Below are 18,985 nucleotides of genomic sequence, written 5' to 3' on the forward strand. Positions count from 1 at the left end.
AGCCACGTTGAAATGATCAATTTTCTGATTCTGCTGTAAACTTTCACCTTTGCATATTATGTAGGCATTTCTTCCTAAAGACTTTTCTGCATTCCCATGTTTATTACAGAACTGTAATTATTACATTATCTAATAGCCAAGTATAGTGGCAGGCCTCAAATGGCTGTAGTTAGGCTCCCTCCCCAAGACTTCCAGTGGGCTATGTTATGTTTTTATGTGTGTAGCCAGGGCAGAGAACCAGCCATGTTATGTTTAGTTGAGGCCAGAAACATTGATTCAGTGTGTAGACTCAAGGTCATGAACATTAACCTGAGAGCATGCAGCCCCTTATGTAACCTGTTGGCAGTGTGCCTTCTTCATTTGGCCTGCATAGAAAAGAGGCCGACGGGAAAGACTCCAGGGTAAATGGGCTAATGGGACTAAAATGGAACTGGCTGGGGGCTGAAGCTGAGGCTGGAGGCTGGAGGCTGTGACCACCAATGAATAAAGCGTATCTACTATCCCAACTATGTCTTGCATCTTCTTGCACCTGCCCCACCCCAAATCTCTTTTCTGGGTCAGAGCCCCTGCATGATACCAAGATATGGACTCAAGCTAAGTGTTCATCAACAGATAAATGGATAAAAAATGTTTTATGTATACACCAATGGAATATTACTTGGCCATAAGAAAGAATGAAATCCTGCCATCTATGTCAGCACAGATAAACAGGGAGATATTGTACTAAATGAAACAGGCCTGGTAGAGAAAGAGATTAAATTCTGCCTGTTCTCATTCATATGTGGAAGATAAAAAATGTTGATCTCATGTTAAAAATGTTACTTATGAAAGTAACAAGGAGAACTGTGGTTACCATAGGCTGGGGAGGGAGGGAAGAGGAAGGGGACAGGAAGAGTTTGGCTGATGGGCACAAGTTTACAGTTAGGAGTAATAAGCTCTTGTGTTCTATGGTACAGTATGGTGACTACAGTTCACAGCAATTCACTGTATATTTCAAAACAGAACAAAGATTTTGAATGTCTCTAACACAAAGAAATTACATTTGAAGTGACAGATAACAAACTACTGAGGTTTCATCGTCACATGTTGCACCCATGTATCAAAATGTGATGTTGCATCCAACAGACATGTACAATTATTAAGTATCAATTCAAAGTAATGTCAAAGGTGGGAAGATAAATAATAAATACATAATAAATAAATAAAATGTCCCATTTTCTCTGAGTTAAAAGATGTTCATCCTAATCTATTCAACACATGAATGGATAAAGAAAATGTAGTGTGTGTGTGTGTGTGTGTGTGTGTGTGTATACACACATACATACATACATACATATATACAATTAAATAGTACTCAGCCATAAAGAAGAATGAAATTATGGCATTTGCTGGTCAATGGATGGAACCGGAGACTATCATGCTAAGTGAAATGAGCCAACATCCCCGAAACCAAAGGCTAATGCTAACACACAAATAAGGTTGGGGGAAGGAAGAATAGAAGTTCATTGGATTAGACAAAGGGAAATGAAGGGAACGGAGGGAGGATGGGAATGGGAAAGACATTAGAATGAATTGGACATCACTTTCCTATGTTCACATATGAATACACCACCAGTCAAACTCCACATCATGTACAACCACAAGAATGGGAAATGATACTCCATATACATATAATATGTCAAAATACATTCTACTCTCATGGATAACTAAAAAGAATAAATAAAAAAATTCTTTTAAATGTTCATCAAGCCAAAGCTGAAATTCAAGATGCCACATGTGTTCTGTGAGTAACTAGCTACTTCTTTTTAGATCCAAGTACATACTGCTGATCCCAATACTAGGAAAGCACTTTTGTTAAATTGCAATGATCTGTTTAAGTGAATGCATAAAAATTTCAAATACACTCATCTTTAAACCATCTGTGTCCAGCATAGTTACTGACAACCTAGGCTTCACCAGTAAGCATGGTTGGACAAATCAAGTAAATGAATGCATGCCTATTTATGGTTATGTTAATTAGAAAAATCTTATGTCTAATTTCATTAGATGTCTACTGAAATATAATTAAGCATATTTATAACAATATCATACAATTTAGTATAACTAAAATTAAATAAAAGAGTATTACTGTATTATTGCTATTCTGTTCCTCAATAATGAAAACAAATTGCCTGCTTTCCCATATATAAGGCCCTCCGGAACCAATTACAGGTCCCAGTGATGTTTTTGAGCAGTTAATCAAAGATGTTTTCATAAACAAAGGGTTTTAATCTTACCATTCCATCTCCACATTTTGTTCCTGTATTCACCAGGCCAATATCCTCAGAATTGTGGTATAGAAAGATGGTTTTACATTTGACAGTAATGTTCTGCTTTGCAGCCTTAATGTGATAGATCTTGTCTTCTCCAGGAAGAGATGACTTCCGTCCCCCGGTACAGTATATCTTCCCACATCTGACATCTCTGAAGAGAAGGGGTGGGGGTTATTCTCAAACTTGGGAGCAAAAACAGAGCTTCAGAGATTAGGCTGTCAGCCAAGTGGCCCGGTCACTGTAGGCACACCAGCAGGGCAGAGGGACCAAGACAAGCTGAGAAAGCCCTTAGACAGCTAAGCCCTGACCCTGGGAACTGAAATGAGTAGATACAGTGTGTCAAAAAGCATTTTTAACATTCCTCTGTGATCCTCAGAAATCAGAACTCATTCAAGTTTACAGAAGACTATTCCTTAGTAGCGATTTGCATTAGCATGACTTTAAGGAGCAGGAAGAAGTTGCCTTCTTATTCTTTCTTGCATTGAACACATCAGCCATGAGACAGCAAGGGAGGGGAAGGGAAAGGGGCAGGTCCCTATCCACATAAAAGTAAAATTAGAAAGGCATGACTATTGGTGAATCGAAAAACCTTATGTTCTAATGCAACTGCACTTTCAGTATCATGCCCTATAGTGTCGTGGTGCAGGAGGATGAAATAAATAAATTATTCAAATTCTCCCACCCTCCTAATTTCAACTTCCTCCTCCTTGCCTTCACTTCCTTCCTCCTCTCCGTCCGGTTTGCCCCATTCCCTTTCTGGGGCAGCATGCTTTGGTTCCCTTTCCTTCCTGATAATCTTAATCTCCCTCCAGCCCCGTTTGTCTTTCCTCCGTGTAATCCATGACTGTCAGGCAGTAGATGGGGTATATGAATACCAGCCCACACCAGCAACGGTGCACACTCTCTCTTCCGCCCGCTCTCTTCCTGATCTCTGAGCACAGGAGATTAACAGCTGTCAGAACAGCAGTCTTCCTGAGTTTTCAAAACACTGTTATGAAGCACTTCTGCTCCCACCACCACCACCACCACCACAGGACACTTACTTCTCCTTACAGGGAACAAATGTGTTGTCCTTGCTTTTGCAATAACCAAATTTATTTCCTTTCTTATTCATCTTGTAGCAGATACTGTGGCTCTCTTTTGCTCCTGGGATACAAAATGATACGATGAAAGTAAAATTATGAAGGCATGAATGTTAGTGAATCATAAAACTTTATTTTCTAATGCAACTGCACTTTCAGTATCATGTCCTATAGTGTCATGGTGCAGGAGAATGAAATAAATAAGTCATTCAAAAACTGTTGTACTGAGTCAGGAGAATATTCTAGGAAGAGGACAGAGATACAAACAGTAGTGAATGCGCACCAGCTCAATACTGAGCAGGTCCATAATACTGGAGGTAAGGTCAGCTAATAATGGAGGTAATAGCTAAAGAGATGCTAGGCGACATTATCTCCAATCTTGCCCCCAAGACCTACAGGACAGTGACAGGGAGCTGACAAGACTATTCTCCTTGTCAGCCTTCACTGTGATTGTCTCTTACCGTCACTGAACAATTCCAAGCACTGATTGTTGCGAGTGGGACATTCCCCCATGAAGCAGTAGCCTTCGGAATTCTTGCAAGGAAAACCATTGACTTGGAATTGGTCCTTTGGACACTCAGGTGAGTGGCCAGTACATACTTCTGGGTAATCACATTCATCTTTTGCCGGTCTGCATGTGGACCCCGCCTTTTTTATCTGTTGAAGAAAAACAGAGACTCTCATGTGCAAAAATGCCTTTAAGCGTGGAACCTAACTTCCTTCTTCATCCCACAGAGCATTATTGTAATTTAAAGAGGCCTCGATTTTTATGTAATTTTAAGCATCACGAAATAGTGATTTTGAAATCTGATGTTAGACTCCCCCTGGGTACAGTTGGAATGGACATAAAATGGAGAAACTGGCAGGAGTTCTCTTGTCATTTCTTCCTCTCTTGCTCCAGTAGATCAACTCAGACCCCTGCATATGAATTGGAATAGTCTGGCTCTCGCAGCTGGAGGACAGCACATCCCGATTCTCTCATCAGCTGTTCAATCTGCATTCATTTGTGCTGATTCTGAAGCCCCTTGCAGGTGCGAGAAAGGCAATTTTCTTTTTATTGTGACAAATTTCTTTTCAATGGAGCTGAAAAAGTGTCAATAAATCCTTAGGCAGAACCATGTGGATTTCTGGTCCTCTTCCCTAAGACTTTTTCTAACCACTAGCCACTACTCTTTTGCAATCCCAGGATAATCCCTTCCTTTTATAGTTCCCTGCTGTTGGAATACCAGTTTTCCTCCCAGCTGAGGTTAAAGAGCTTGAAAATGATTTACAGAGGAGTAACAATAGTGTTGGGCAAGTGATTTCACTCCTAAAACACCCGTGTCTGCTTACTCGCTTGTCCCTCCCCAGACCCTAGCACTCTGCGATGCTCCCCATCTGAGCCTTCCTGAACAAGCCCTGGGGGGAATTAGCAAGGCCCAGCCTACAAATGGTGATGAGGACAGTCATCCCTGGCTGGAGAGCTCTTTGGTCCTACATAGACTTAAAGTGGAAACAGAAACAAACACTGTCTCCCCCAGCACAGGATTTTACCTGACAGGATTCGCAGCAGGGTCCTTCTGAACAAGTGAATCCTGGCTTCAGTATACACTTGTGTGCATCACAGCAAGGGTTAGTGCACTCCTGGCAAAAACCAAAGTGAAATGTCAGAGGCTGGTTGTGATCTGGTTCCTGGGTGAAAGAGAGCATTGGTTGTGCTTCTGTGTGACTCTGTGTGCACCGCACAGACGCGTAATCCTTAGTCACTTGTGGCAGTGAAGAAAGGTTTAGAGCTGCTGCTTGGACTTCATCACATTTCCTTTCCTCCTAGCTGTTCACACTGCACAGGTTGTGGACTCTCAGAGTGTCAAGTCTGTGACCTGCCATTCTCCCAGGGACCCTCTTCCTCAAAGGGTCCTACCATTGCCTCATGCTAGAGTTTGATGTGAGTAGTATAATTTCTAAAGCTCTGATCTTACCTTTTTCTCAAGATGCCAAGTATTTCAGTTCAGGCTGACCTTCCTTCCTTCCTTTCTTTTCTTTTATTTATTTTTTTCTTTTTTTTAAAAAAAACAGATCACTATGAAACAGCAGCAGGACAATCACCTGGACCCTGACTGATCAGACCAAATGCAAAGGAAATTGACTGCATCTGATCAGGTGAAGTGCCTCTTGTGTAGGGTGAAGCTGAAGACTCATCCAAAGAATGTGCATGGGCAAGAGGATCCGTTTCCAAAATTAAGAGCCTCTTCACCTTTAATATGAGCCACTATAAGATTTAGTTCATGTCTCTAGACAGGTCACTATCTCCACTCTGATTAAGGGGTCTGTTGGCTGCGGTCCTTGAGGATAGACAGTGTAAAAGTAGTCCTCAGCCCAGCTCAAGGGCAGAAGCTTGCAGCTCAGTAAGTTTGCAGAGCTCAGCCCCTCTGCAGACCTGCTAAACCAGACTCCACACCTTAACAACACCCTGCAGTGGTTTATAGGCACTTGATAATTTGAGTCTAGGACATACACTTATTGGATGTGCTTCTGAAGAAAATAGTTTCTATCTTGGGAAAAGCAGATTAAGAATTACTTTAAAATTTGCTCAAAGGCTTTTTTTTCTAAATGCTCCAGACTTAAATAAAACATGAAAGGTTTGAAGTTTTCTGCTCTATTAAGAAAGTGTCCTAATAAGGGGAGCTGTCCAGCTGTGATACAGATGAACCTCCTAAGGCCCTGAATAAAACCCGATTGACTCTGTGAGATCTTGTAGGACGTAATGTCCTACTGTGCATGCGAGGTCATACCTGATGATACCTTCAGGTCCTTCTTACAGACAAGCCAATTAACACATAAAGCAGACAATGGTAATGCTGTGTACTCTAGCAAGACCACTATGCACGATGCATGATCTGCCAAGTACCCTTGAAATGAGGCGCCCCAACATCTTGTATCCAAATGAAAAACGGAAAAGGCAGAGTCCAGAGCTGGACAAGGAAGATGATGGTTGATGTGATTGGGCTACACCCCTATCTAGATTCTAGCTGAGCATAAACTTGGTAATTTCAGGTCATCATCAATTGCAAATTACCTCAAAAGGGCCACAATCACACTCTTCTCCCTCATCCACCTTCTTGTTTCCACAAGATGGAAAATCATTTGACGAGACAGGAAATGGGATATTGAGCATGCATGTTGGGTTATGATCCTTCAGGAATTGCTGATACGCGTTCTGGTTGCATTTACTGAATTTTAGTGCAGGAATGCTAGAAATACGGTAGGGTAAAAATAAAGATTTGTCATATCATTGTGGTACAGCACCTGTGAAAGTTTTACAAAGAATTTAGAACAAATCCATATAAATGTTAAGTTTGAGAGCAGAGCAGGAATTGGGATCATTATTACCAAAAAATGCCTTCTTGAAACATTGCTAGAAAGTACTTGGCTATATATTTCCTCCAAAGCAAATCCTACCTGAAGCCACCGTTTGGACTGGTTGTATGTGATGCTCCCATAGTCCCTCTAATTTGTCCTTGAAACAATTTTATAATAACTGTATATTCATGTTAACATCCCTGAAAGATTAGAAACTTCTCAAGGCTACATCACATTCATTAAAAATAAAATAACCACTAGTTAATACAGAGCCTGGTGCAGAGTAGTTTCCTCTAAATGTTTATTGAAACAAACTGTTTAAAAATATCATATGCATCCTTTGGAGTCTAACACATTCTCTTTAAAGCTGAAATTCACCTCCATTCTATCTTCCTTTTGTCTGATTCCTGTGACAGTAATATTGACACAATGATAGAACACAGAAGGATTTCTAGAATCTTGATTACATGAGATGGGGATGTCAGGACCCTGCAAATGTTGCTAAATGTCCAGATAATGATGTAAAATTAGATGATCAGTTACTGAATTCTTGCACCATGCCCGCCACTGTGCTTGGGTGCTTTAGCCATTTCACATCATTTAACCAATGCATGGAGTGGCTGATCATTTTAATGCTTTTTTATTGTACACCATGCATTACTATGAAGGGGCTCTAGAACACCTAACCACAAAGAACCACAAAGTGATCCAAGAATAATGAAGGGATGCTGGACATTCTTTCTGTGACTATTTAAGGTGATCTTAACATGTGTGTGGGACTTCTCTAGACAACAGTAATGAAACAGTGACCAAACCAGTCAAAACCCCTGACTTCACAGAGTTTGAATTTAGTTCAGGAGTAACCTAGAAAATGAGCTAAATATGCAAAGGGTAGAATGCCTTAGACAGTGGTAAGTACAAAAGGGAAAACTAAATAAAACCATAAGGAAGAGGGTGTAAATGCCAGCCATGAATGTGATGAAGAAGGACTAAAAGTCGAAGCAGTTGGCCAGGAAGGGCTTTGCTGAGAATGACACCTGAGGAAAGATGTAAAGGAGGAATCTCTAGTTTTTAGCAGGGAAAGCAAACCAAGGTGTGTGGAACTATTTCTCCACTAAGACCTTGGTAGAGATTGGTACCAGTTGACCATCACATATGTTTGCAATGTGCCATAAAATGTCACATTTATTTTCTAATGTACCACTAGAAAGAATCTCAGTTGATTAGATTTAACTCCAAAAGGGAAATTCTTCCCTGTGCATGGTTTTGAAAGATTTCCAAGAAAATTACACCGAAAAGCCATATATATATATTTTTTCAGTGTAATATATATATGTGTGTGTGTGTGTGTGTGTGTGTGTGTGTGTGTGTATTCCTAAAGTGATGGAATTAACCCCAAACTACTCTCAAAATATTTAAATGTGTTCTCTACATTATTTGAGCCTCACCTTCCACTAGTATCCATCACACATTTTCCCAAGGAACAGGTGCACGGGAACTCGTCATGTTGCAAGCCAAGGTTATGCCCCAACTGATGGGCTATTCTGCTGGCAATTGTGTTTATGTCAGGTAAGAGATCCTGATGGGGAAAAAAATGTTCATTAGACATTTCCAACAGAAAGCACCCTGAATAGAACATAGCAATTTGAAATGGTTGTTGGAAAACCTGATTTCTAGCTACTAGTCAATGAGCACGTCTTTGAGAGAACTTGGACTTAATTACTTCCCTCCCCTCTGCCCCAGTTTCTTTAATTATATATATATATAAAAAATCTGGGAAAGTGAGTTTTTAAGTATCTCTAGCTCTAAATTTTGGCATTCTTTTTTTTATATGTGTGTGTGGGGGAAGGCACAGTAATATTCACTAATGGATTTACACACCGTTTTGACAAAGAACTAGGAACTATTGACTGATATCATTATGGCCTAATGTGTGTGTCCCTCCAAAACCCATACTTTAAAAAGATGGCACCCCAGAGGTTGGAGGCGACTAGGTCATGCAGCAGAGTCCTCGGGAATGAGGCTCAGGAGGGTCCTCTTGTCCTTTCCACCGTGTGACAACACAGAGAGAAAGTGCCAATTCTGAGGCAGAAAGTGGACCCTCACTGGATACCATATCTGCTGGTGCCTTGATCTTGGGTGTCTCGTCTTCCAGAAACGTGAGAAATACATTTCCGTGTTTATTAGCCAGCCTGTTTGTGGGGTTTGCCATCTCCAGCGGCCTGCATGGACTACGACAAGTGTCCTATACAATAAACTAAATGTTATGCTCATCTGCTCTATACCAGATTTTTTAAAAGGATACAAATAAAAACAAATGTGATGTTCTTGTTTTTCATTGATAGTCTTTCATTGTTCAATAATTGCTATGCAACATTGCAGATGGAGATTGTGTTATAAGGAAAACCTGAAAGTCAGAAGTATAGACTCCACGTGGCAGAACTGTCCGTCACCTAGGCTCATAGTTCTAGTTCATGTTTTAATCCCTGTATTAGTGAAAAAAATAACTTCCCAAGAGAGCTAGGCTATCATTTTATGATAAAGCTAATAGAGCAACTTAAATTTGCTCATTTTATTCATATGGAATTTTAAATGTTCCTGGATTTGTAAAAATGTAGTTGAAAGAGTAACATTCTCCATCAGCGCCTCATGTAATATTCACAGGACTGAAATACCAAAGGCAAATCTACAGGCATCACACCTAACCATGTAGTTATGAATTACTTCATTATACATATAAATCCATCATATAGCCTTTTTAATGAGTATTAGCTTCGAAGTTTGAGGTCTAAAGACCATCATGGGCACAGCAATAAGGAGGTAGAGGAATGCAGGAAATGAAACAAAACCTCAAGTTTGTGATAATCTCTGGGAGGGGGGGAAGTCACGTGAACATCACTGACTAGACTCTTTGAGACTTGGGAAAAGATCAGATAAATGAGGGAGACATGGTTCAGAGGTCTTGTGCCTCCTGAACATGCAAGGCAAGACTGTCATCGTATGACATTAAGTGCTCCATGCGCTTCCTTGTCACGCAGGATCAACTATCCTCACTTGCTGAATCAGCCATCCAGTTTTGTGAACGTTTCCTGTCTTTGTAAAGAATGGCATTTAACATGCCGACGAGCTTTACTAATCACTGTATGTTAACCTGCACATGATGGTCCTTCGAACTCTGAACTCCACTTCATTATCACCCTTATCATTCATTAATAGGTTTTTTTTTCTTTTAATAAAACATTTCTTTTCTCATTTAATAAAGGAAGTATGAGTCTCATCATGTCATGTCTTGGTGGGAATATATGACAAATGTACACGTGTCTCTTTCAAGGGGACACGGAACATTACAGAAATGTAAGCTGAACATTTTGATTAGGTAACATAACATAGATAAAACACAGCCCACCTTCACGACACTGCAGGAATGGTAGGGCTGGCACATGCCCCCTGGATAAGAAATTCCTTGCTCGTGTGTATAGAGCCACTTCCCACTGCAAACAAGAGACAAAGACATTCTTCAATCTAAATTTGTAATTAAAACAAAGAGCAAATTGCACTGAACCAGCACAATGTTCAGGCCTTTACACATGAATGAGCCCTCTTATTTCTGTAGTTCTGGCATTGAGTTTGACCTTAGTTGATACTGAGCTCATTTGAAGCATGCGGTATATGAGAGGCATTGAAAAAGCCAATTTTAGGTTGAAATTGTTATTTTAAAAAATAGGTTATTTTCAATAAAAAAGACAATAAGGTCAGAGTCTTTCTTGACTCTACTGTGCATTCAGTTATGGACAAAACCACTTAAATTACAAAAAATAAAAATAAATTAATGAGTTAAATTTAAAACAGTTCATGGAGAGAAATATAATGTGGCGAACTCACGTAGCACCTTGGACAATTAGCTGTGATTGAAAAATCTTAAAACTTTCAATCAACCATGAAACTCAGAAAGGATTTGGTAGATATAATCAAACATTTAGAAGAGCAGTCATGTAAAAAGAGATCTATTCCTAGCTGGGCACAGTGGCGCATGCCTGTAATCCCAGCAGTTTGGGAGGCTGAGGCAGGAGGATCAAGAGTTCAAAGCCAGCCTCAGCCACAGCAAGGTGCTAAGCAACTCATGGAGACCCTGCCTCTAAATAAAATACAAAATACAAAGGGGTAACCAGGGATTGAACTCAGGGACACTGAGTGGCTGAGTGTCCCTGAGTTCAATCCCTGGTTACCCCGGTCCCCACCCTCCAAAAAAGCATTCTATTCCTGAATTGCTTAAGAAATAATGTCAGATGTGTATATTATATGAATTCTGCCTCAATTTTATTTAGGAACAGTTTTTAAAGTGGGAAAATTAAAGAGAGCTACCATGGGTTGGAAGACAACACTTAGACTATCACAGGATCAAATCCAAGGAATGTGGCTACGTGAGGTGACCCCTGGGGACTTTAATTTTTTTGGTCAAGTAGATGCACCGTTTCTTTCTGTACTAATGAAATGCTTCTGCACCTCCATTCCAAATATCAGTACTTGGGCATCTTGGAGGACCTTAGAATTCTGGCCTTCCTGAACTCTGGAGATCTTGGGAGAATTCCATGAATGGAGATGAAGCGCCACAGAAGAACCCTATAGAGACTGACCTCTCTCATGGTCCCTGAGAGAAAAGTGACACTGTGACAATGCCACATAGACCGGCCACCTCTAAATCTATGAGAAGGTAGAAAGGAAGAAACACGAGAAACCCAACATGCTAAGTCCCCCTTCTACACACTTCCTGTTGATATGAGAGGCTACTGGAGAAACAAGAAATTCTGTGAAAGTAAAAGTTTACTTGCTTATCGCCATTTAAGTATTTCTGGACTTATTTATTAATTATTTTTAAATACATGTACAAACAGGGAGCTAAGGGACTTCTCTTGCCCACTATGAAGTTTATGGTGATATTTTACTATTTTTCAACTTTCACAATTTGGGGCACAATAGTGCATGAATATGCAAGCCCAAGCCAGGCACAGCCATACCCCTGGATCTATATGCTATGGACCATCCAAGTATGAACACCGAGCATGATATTACCTTGGAGGTCTGACTCATGCCCATCAATCTACCAAAGAACTAGACCTGGCTCCTCCTTGCAGGCTCTAGAAGCTTTGTGTTTCTGAATTCAGCCTGCAAGCTAATATCTGAATAACACCAGAAAGAAGATCAGCAGGCTGTTTGCAGAACTTTAGAGAAATACTGACTTTACAGTTAGATAAAGTAAGGTAAAATGGGTACTGTTCGAATATTGTAACTGTAGGGCCATCCGAAGATGTGCTGAAAGATGACATCACTTCAAATCATTTTTCTCACAATTTAACATTTCTTAGTATATCAGTACTAAGCTAAACATAAGGTTGCATTAAGTTCCATTTCATAACTCCTTATCATTTCCCTCTGGGATAAGTATCACACTAGGTATTTTGAATAACAGTAATGACAAAATGTGGCTCCGTCATAAAGGGAATTTATGACTGAGTAGTCTAGAGGAATGCAAACTTCTACTTAGAAATATTGAAGCTGTGGCTGGTTTAACGTATCAGATTATTTGTCTGTCAATTTATATAGTTCAGAAGATGGTTTTGCAGAATGGCCACTGGCTGGATGCCCGCCCTTTGATGAGAAGTGTCCAGAGACCAAGGAGTTTTCCAGAAGGGTATGTTTTGATGTAATACTGGGTTTGCAAAGCATGAGAGGGTGAAGGAGTTGGTGCTGGATTTTTGTAACTAATATACACAGATTCTCAAAGCAATTTACTCACCTAATATGCTATGATATTTTCAACTCTGTCCAGGAAATATACCAGATTTTTCTTCTGTAGTATTAATCAATATCAAAAATAAGGATTATTAAAGAATCTGCTTAGAAATTTTCTATATAGCAAGAAATGGTATTTTTCCCTTCATCTTACCCAAAGTCAATTAATCTAAAAGATTTCTTTGTTGATTATTTTTTCTTAAATGATTTACCTATAGTAGGTAGGAAAAGAAGGGTCACATACCTTAGTAACAGAACATGATCAAAATTCTCCCTTTTTCTAAGGATTGTTTCTTGCCAAACTGAAAAACGCATTAAGGTAGTTTCAATGTTTGAATCTATTTCTATTTTGTCTCCAGCTGTCCACATTTCAATGCCAGCCAACGTTACATGAATATTCAAGGTTTTATAAATCTGTTCAAAGAAGAAATCATTTTTCACATATTCAAATTGCTACAAGAATCCTTCATCAACTGTATTCCTTTATACTTTAAAAAAAAAGCATTGTAAACTTGTTAGATACCTAAGAAAATAAGTCAACTCTCATTTTACAAATTGATACATTGAAACAGAATGAATATTTGATTGTTCAAGATACTGGGGAAATTTCCATTCTCAACAAAGAATCTTGACCAACAAGGTCTGATTTTCCTTGAACTATCATAAGCCTCACAGGCGCTGTTCTCAAAATGAATCTAGAAGAAAGAGGTTAGTAAGTTCTAAGGTATACATCCCCTGAAAACGTATGGTCAGTACAAATGGCACAGGGTGGTATGAGCACTCCTGTTTCTTTCTGTACTTTAGGCCCAGGATTGGCTCTGCAGCAGGTCTGAATGTCGGTATTGGTATTCAGAAACTTAGCTGGGACATGCTTGATCTTCATGCTTGATTTTTATAACTACCTCTTTTTTGTCTGAGAAACCATATTGGGGATTTCTCAAAGCATGCAGAAATAGTCACAGACCCTGAGCCCTGACGCCCCTCTTCCAAACTGCTTTGTAAACACCGAGCTGACAGATGTCTCATGGCAGGACAAAAGATGACGCAGAGAGGCAATTATTATGGAGATTTTTCAGAAAAAGGAACATGTGTTCTATCAGCCTGATCTTCCAGGACCACGGGTTCACAGCACCAGTTGAAGGAGAGATTGAAAGATGAACGAGGAACAGTAAATAAAAAACCTAAATAGAAAGGTCACTCATGCAGTGTTACTGGAACTAGTCATTAAAACACTTCAGTCATATCATGACGATGACAATGACCCTGCATGATTTTCTGCTTTTCTTAACCTGTAGGATATGAATACGCTGAATTTCATGTCTCCATGACGATAACCATGAGAACGAGGCTTCTTTTAAACTCACATGAGCTTAGACATCTAGTCATGACCTCAAATTTGACACTCGTGCCTGTGATTCCCCAATTTTCCTCTTTGCTGTGGGATGAATGTTTTGACCTGGGTCCTGCAGAGGGGGAATCTTCTAATCTGAGCTTTGTGGAGGGTCTCCCTTCCCAGGGGTGCTTAGTGTCATAAAACTGCACGCAGGGGCAGGTGGGAAACACTCGTCCTCCAAGGTGCATCCTGTTGGGTGAGGACAGAAAAGCCTGTTTTCTCTCTTAGATGTCTGGGTGGGTTTAAAATAATATTTGGAAGTTCTAGAAAGTTGAATTACTCTTCATGATCTAGAAAGAACCTTGGAACTTCTGAGATAAAAGAGGTGAAGGCATGAAGAAAGACAAAATGAGAGAGATCCTATGAGATAATAATGGTCAGAAGTGAAATGGTGGAAGTTGGGTGGGGTGATGTCACCCCGGTAACCTCCTGTAACCCCAGTGGCTCAGGAGGCTGAAGCAAGAGGATCCCAAGTTCAAAGCCAGCCTCAGTAATTTAGAGAGTCCCTAAGCAACTTAGCAAGATCCTGTCACAAGTAAAAAATAAAAAGGGATGGGGATGTGGCTCAGTGGTTAATTGCCCCTGGGTTCAATCCCTGGTACACACTCCCCCCTACAAAAAAAAAGAAGTGATATGATAGGAAAGCTCAAGGGCTTTTAAGACTCCTGGATTTATTCGTAACATAATATGTGACCCCTACCCCTGCCTCATATATAAAATGTAAAACTTTAATAAGAATTCAGCAATAATTTTGTGTGTATGCTTAATTGTAAGGTCAAATACCAAGGAGAGAATTAAAGTCTTGAATTGGGGTCAATGCCAGATCCATGATAATTCCTACCAATTATAAAGAGTCATGGGGAGGATTCTCAATTTATAGCCACAGTTAAGATGTGGAAGGAGTTCTCCTGCCTGAGAAGTACAATGCCGGAAAGAATGTTGCTTCTACCCTGAGGACTTAAAAGTAATACATTTTTCTTGAAATCATCACAGAGCTGAGGTAACAGGGCCTACATCGAGGCTGGAACCCAGGGCAAGACAGTCTCCTTCAAGGACCGATGGCAGAATGTGAGGGGAAAAGAGGCCGAGTACCTTATGAGCAGGTAAGAGTAATTCACAAGCGTTTTTATGGAACTGCTAAGGTACCAGCAGGGGACAGAATATGGACAGAGACACAAGGGACTCCACAACCATGAACAGACTCTCCACAGGCCTCCTCTGGGTGTTCACAGGAGTCACACTCACACACTGCTGATGCGACTGTGAATTGGTGCAACCAATCTGCAAAGCAGTGTGGAGATTCCTTAGAAAACTTGGAATGGAGTCACCATTTGACCCAGCTATCCCACTCCTTGGTCTATACCCAAAGAACTTAAAATCAGCATACTACAGGGACACAGCCACATCAATGTTTATAGCAGCTCAATTCACAATAGCTAAACTATAGAACCAATCTAGATGCCCTTCGATAGATGAATGGATCAAGAAATTGTGGTATAGATACACAATGGAATATTACTCGACATTAAAAGAGGATAAAATTATGGCATTTACAGGTAAATGAATGGGGTTGGAGAATATCATGCGAAAAAATTGAGGAACTTTGATGGGGCAAAGGGGAGGAGGAGTTGGGGAGGGGCCATGGGGGCAGGAAAGATGGTGCAATGAGATGGACATCATTAGCCTAGGTACATGTGCGACTGCACATATGATGCCATGCTACATCATGTACAACCAGAGAAATGAAAAGTTGTGCTGCAGTCGTGTACAATGAGTCAAAATACACTCTGCTGTCATATGTACCTAATTAAAATTGATTAATTAATTAATTTAAAATTTTTTTTAAAAAGAGAAAGGGCCAGGAGGGAGAATGGAGACACCCTCAGAGGAAGAGGCCTGAAGGGTACCAGCAGCTGCTACTTTGCAAAATTTAACCAAATCTATCAGACTCTTTCTCCCAAGGAGCAAAAGCCTTAAGCTTCGAGGGAACCACAGCATTTTTTTTTTTTTAATGCCTAGAACAAAGGACGAAGGCTGATGTAACTGAAGAAAGGGTGAATAGAAAAACCTTCTGCCCTTGGAGGAGAGCAGGAAATGTCCTGAGCCCAGCTGAGGTCTCCCGTCTGTGAGGAGGAGAGTGGTCATTAGAACTGCCCACCCAGTGACCCTTGCACGGTGCTTTTCTAAGGGTGAAGACAGAACAGGATAAGAGAATGCTCTGAGGCCACACCCTGGCTTGCAGCATCAAGTATCCATCAACAGATCACCACTGAAGAACAGCAGGGAGCCTGAGGAGAGATCTGGGTACTGGCCACCATTGTGCAAAGTGAACAGGGAGCAAGAACATGGACCAACACCTTCCAACAACCCCGGCCCCAGGCTAAGCACAAGGTGAGCCAGTGGGATTTGAAATGTTGGTGCACTGCAATTAAGAGTAGCAACAAAAGGATTTCTAACAAGATGGATTCCACTGAATAGTGAAGGACCTAGTGAAGAAGAAGTGCATCATGAATAGGTGTAAAGACTATTTCCTTATTTTTACCTGTCTTCACATCGTGCCCACTATCCAATGGAACACTGAAGAATACACTAGAAGGTGAGGAAATCCCACCCACTGTTCAAGAGCAAAGAGTTGACAGAACTGGACACACAGATGACCTGCGTGTTGAAATGGATGGGAATTTAACTTTATCACCAGGAATATGTAAAGGCTCTAGTGGAAAAGATGGAAGTGGTTTCAGAATATTAATGGGGCCCCAAGGACTCCTGTCTTCTGACATAAACACCCCATTGCCTTAAATGTCGGTGGGACTGTGAATGTTTCACTACTATGATCAGGCTACAATATGACAAAGGTAAAAGGATTTTGCAGATGTAATCTGAATTCCCAAATCAGGGCAATTAAACCAAAGAAGGTTTCTGTGGGTGTACCTGACTTAATATTGATAAATGAATATTATTTATTATTATTTATTAATATTTAATATTAACAAATGAAGCAACATCCTGGCTATAAGCACTGAAACAAAAAGAATCCATAAGGAACATCAAACATTTTCAACTGAATGAAAATTAAAAATAAAATATAAATCCATGGGAAACAATTAAGGAAGCATACACATGACATATAACCCAGCATTCCCACCTCTTAGCTATCTGCATAAAATTCTATGTTCACCCGCACTAATACATTCAAATGTTTGCAGTAGTTGTTTTCATAGCAGTCAAAAACTATAACTAAGTTAAGGTTTCCTCAACTGATGAATGAACAGCCACTAGCTATTCCTTCCAGCATCTTCCCATAGTTCTTTACTATCCTGGTAATAGGGCTGAGGTGTCTGAAGAGGCAGTAAAGAGAGATGTGTACAATTCACAATTTGTTTGAGTTATAATTCATTAAAATCTACAAAAAGCAGTCATCTTAATAGATTTTGCTGAAATAGTTTCCATACTTTCTACGCCAAACCATGGGCAATACGTTTTAGCTTGAAGAGACTTTTTTCATACAAGGTCATATAACACGTGAGATTCAGTTTACATGTGATTGGCTTTCAAACTTTTTGTACATTGCTTTATCAATTTTGTTAGAGATAAATATTAAAACTTATTTGAATATTAAATGTTATTGATGTAGAAAACCAAAAACTCAGAGTGTCATTTTTTGCTACAATTTTTTCAACAGATTTTTGTCAGTCATTTTACTTGATGAATTTTTGTGATGTGGACTCCCACTGTATCAAGGGACTACTCTTGAACATTAACTATGCTAGACCCAATGTTATGGTTTAGATCCAATGGAGACAGACCCCAGAATGTTCTTTGTATGTTCAGCTTGACTTAAACTACAGCAAAACTTACCATGTTGACAAAATTGACCATCCCCCAAATTCGGTTCCTTAGTTTATAGTGAGGTTGACCATTCCTGCGGTACTGGAAATAAAAACATCATATCAACATGCTTTCATAGTAGGAGCTTCATAAAAGCTCAATAAAATGCTTCATCCATCATGAGCTGTTATAAAGAAAAAAAAACTTTAGTCTTCTTCTTTTGCTTAAATAGTGTGCAACTCCCTCTCTTTGTTCTATTTAATATTTAAGGTGTTTATTTTGTTACAGTTTCCCCCTCATATTCACTATTCTGTAATTTTTCTACATTGTTATCTGGTTTATTTAGCCCTATTTATTTCTGGAACATTTTCAAGAATTGCCTCTCAAAGAGTGTCTGTCATCCAGAAATCCACACTCAGTCTCTGCAATCTTTTATTCTGCATTAATATCTCCTATTTTCTCATAGTTTTCAACTGTACTTGTCTGTGCTCCATAAGTGGTTGTTTCCCTGTCACCTCCATCCTCCAGTGTACTGATTCTCTCTTCACCTGTGTCTAATCTGCTGTTTCATTCATTCAAGGATATATGCATTTTCCTTTTATCAATGTGGAATAGTTTTGCAAGGAAGCTGGCCATTTTTTACCATCTCATCTAATTCTTTTTTTGTAATTTCTATTCCATTCACTTTCTTTATTCTCTGATAACTGTAAACCTATACTTTCGTGATGAAGAATGATATGAAGGTATCACTGGATAACTGATAGTTCTTGGTAGTCTTAGTCTCCTCTTCACTATGCTGGCTGACCCTGCCTCCTGGGATTCATTTCATCTTGGATTATTAAAGTGTCTTTATAGGACATTTTTTACTTCAGCTCAAGTTATTTACCAGATAGATATCTAGTTAGTTTTTATGCTGAAAGCTTTGTGTGGTATGTCTGCAGCTGAAGAAAAACAAAACAAAACAAAATCACCAACCACCATGAGCCCTCTCTGTGCATGGTGCAGGCTTAGAATTTCTGGTTTCTCTTGGGTGATATTTTCCCTTCCCATGCCTACGGGCAAACCAAACTTCCTTTATCTTTTACGGTTTCAGTGGAGCTTTTCTAGTTTATTTTTCAGGGATGGGGCAGCCCTTTCTAGCTCCGAGACTTATGTGGAGGATTCTTTTCCAAAGGCCAGACTTTTGCTTGTAAGGAGGTTAATTCCTCACTCATTACAACTGTCTTCTCTATGTCACGGGT

General features: G+C 39.8%; 1 protein-coding gene across 1 annotated transcript in view; it reads right to left on the reverse strand.

Annotated features, from left to right (window-relative positions):
- Adam7 (ADAM metallopeptidase domain 7) overlaps nt 1–18,985 on the reverse strand; it is a 43,720-nt gene that overhangs the window by 13,013 nt on the left and 11,722 nt on the right. The window contains exons 8-16 of the mRNA XM_076852286.1: nt 17,775–17,846; nt 12,768–12,937; nt 10,140–10,224; nt 8,182–8,312; nt 6,450–6,624; nt 4,928–5,017; nt 3,856–4,051; nt 3,356–3,458; nt 2,277–2,463 (exon numbers count right to left, since the gene is read on the reverse strand). Of these exons, the coding sequence (XP_076708401.1) occupies nt 2,277–2,463; nt 3,356–3,458; nt 3,856–4,051; nt 4,928–5,017; nt 6,450–6,624; nt 8,182–8,312; nt 10,140–10,224; nt 12,768–12,937; nt 17,775–17,846 (1,209 nt within the window). The remainder of the gene's footprint in view (nt 1–2,276; nt 2,464–3,355; nt 3,459–3,855; nt 4,052–4,927; nt 5,018–6,449; nt 6,625–8,181; nt 8,313–10,139; nt 10,225–12,767; nt 12,938–17,774; nt 17,847–18,985) is intronic.

The sequence above is a fragment of the Callospermophilus lateralis genome, chromosome 4, assembly GCF_048772815.1.
Source record: "Callospermophilus lateralis isolate mCalLat2 chromosome 4, mCalLat2.hap1, whole genome shotgun sequence".
Classification (NCBI taxonomy): Eukaryota; Metazoa; Chordata; class Mammalia; order Rodentia; family Sciuridae; genus Callospermophilus; species Callospermophilus lateralis.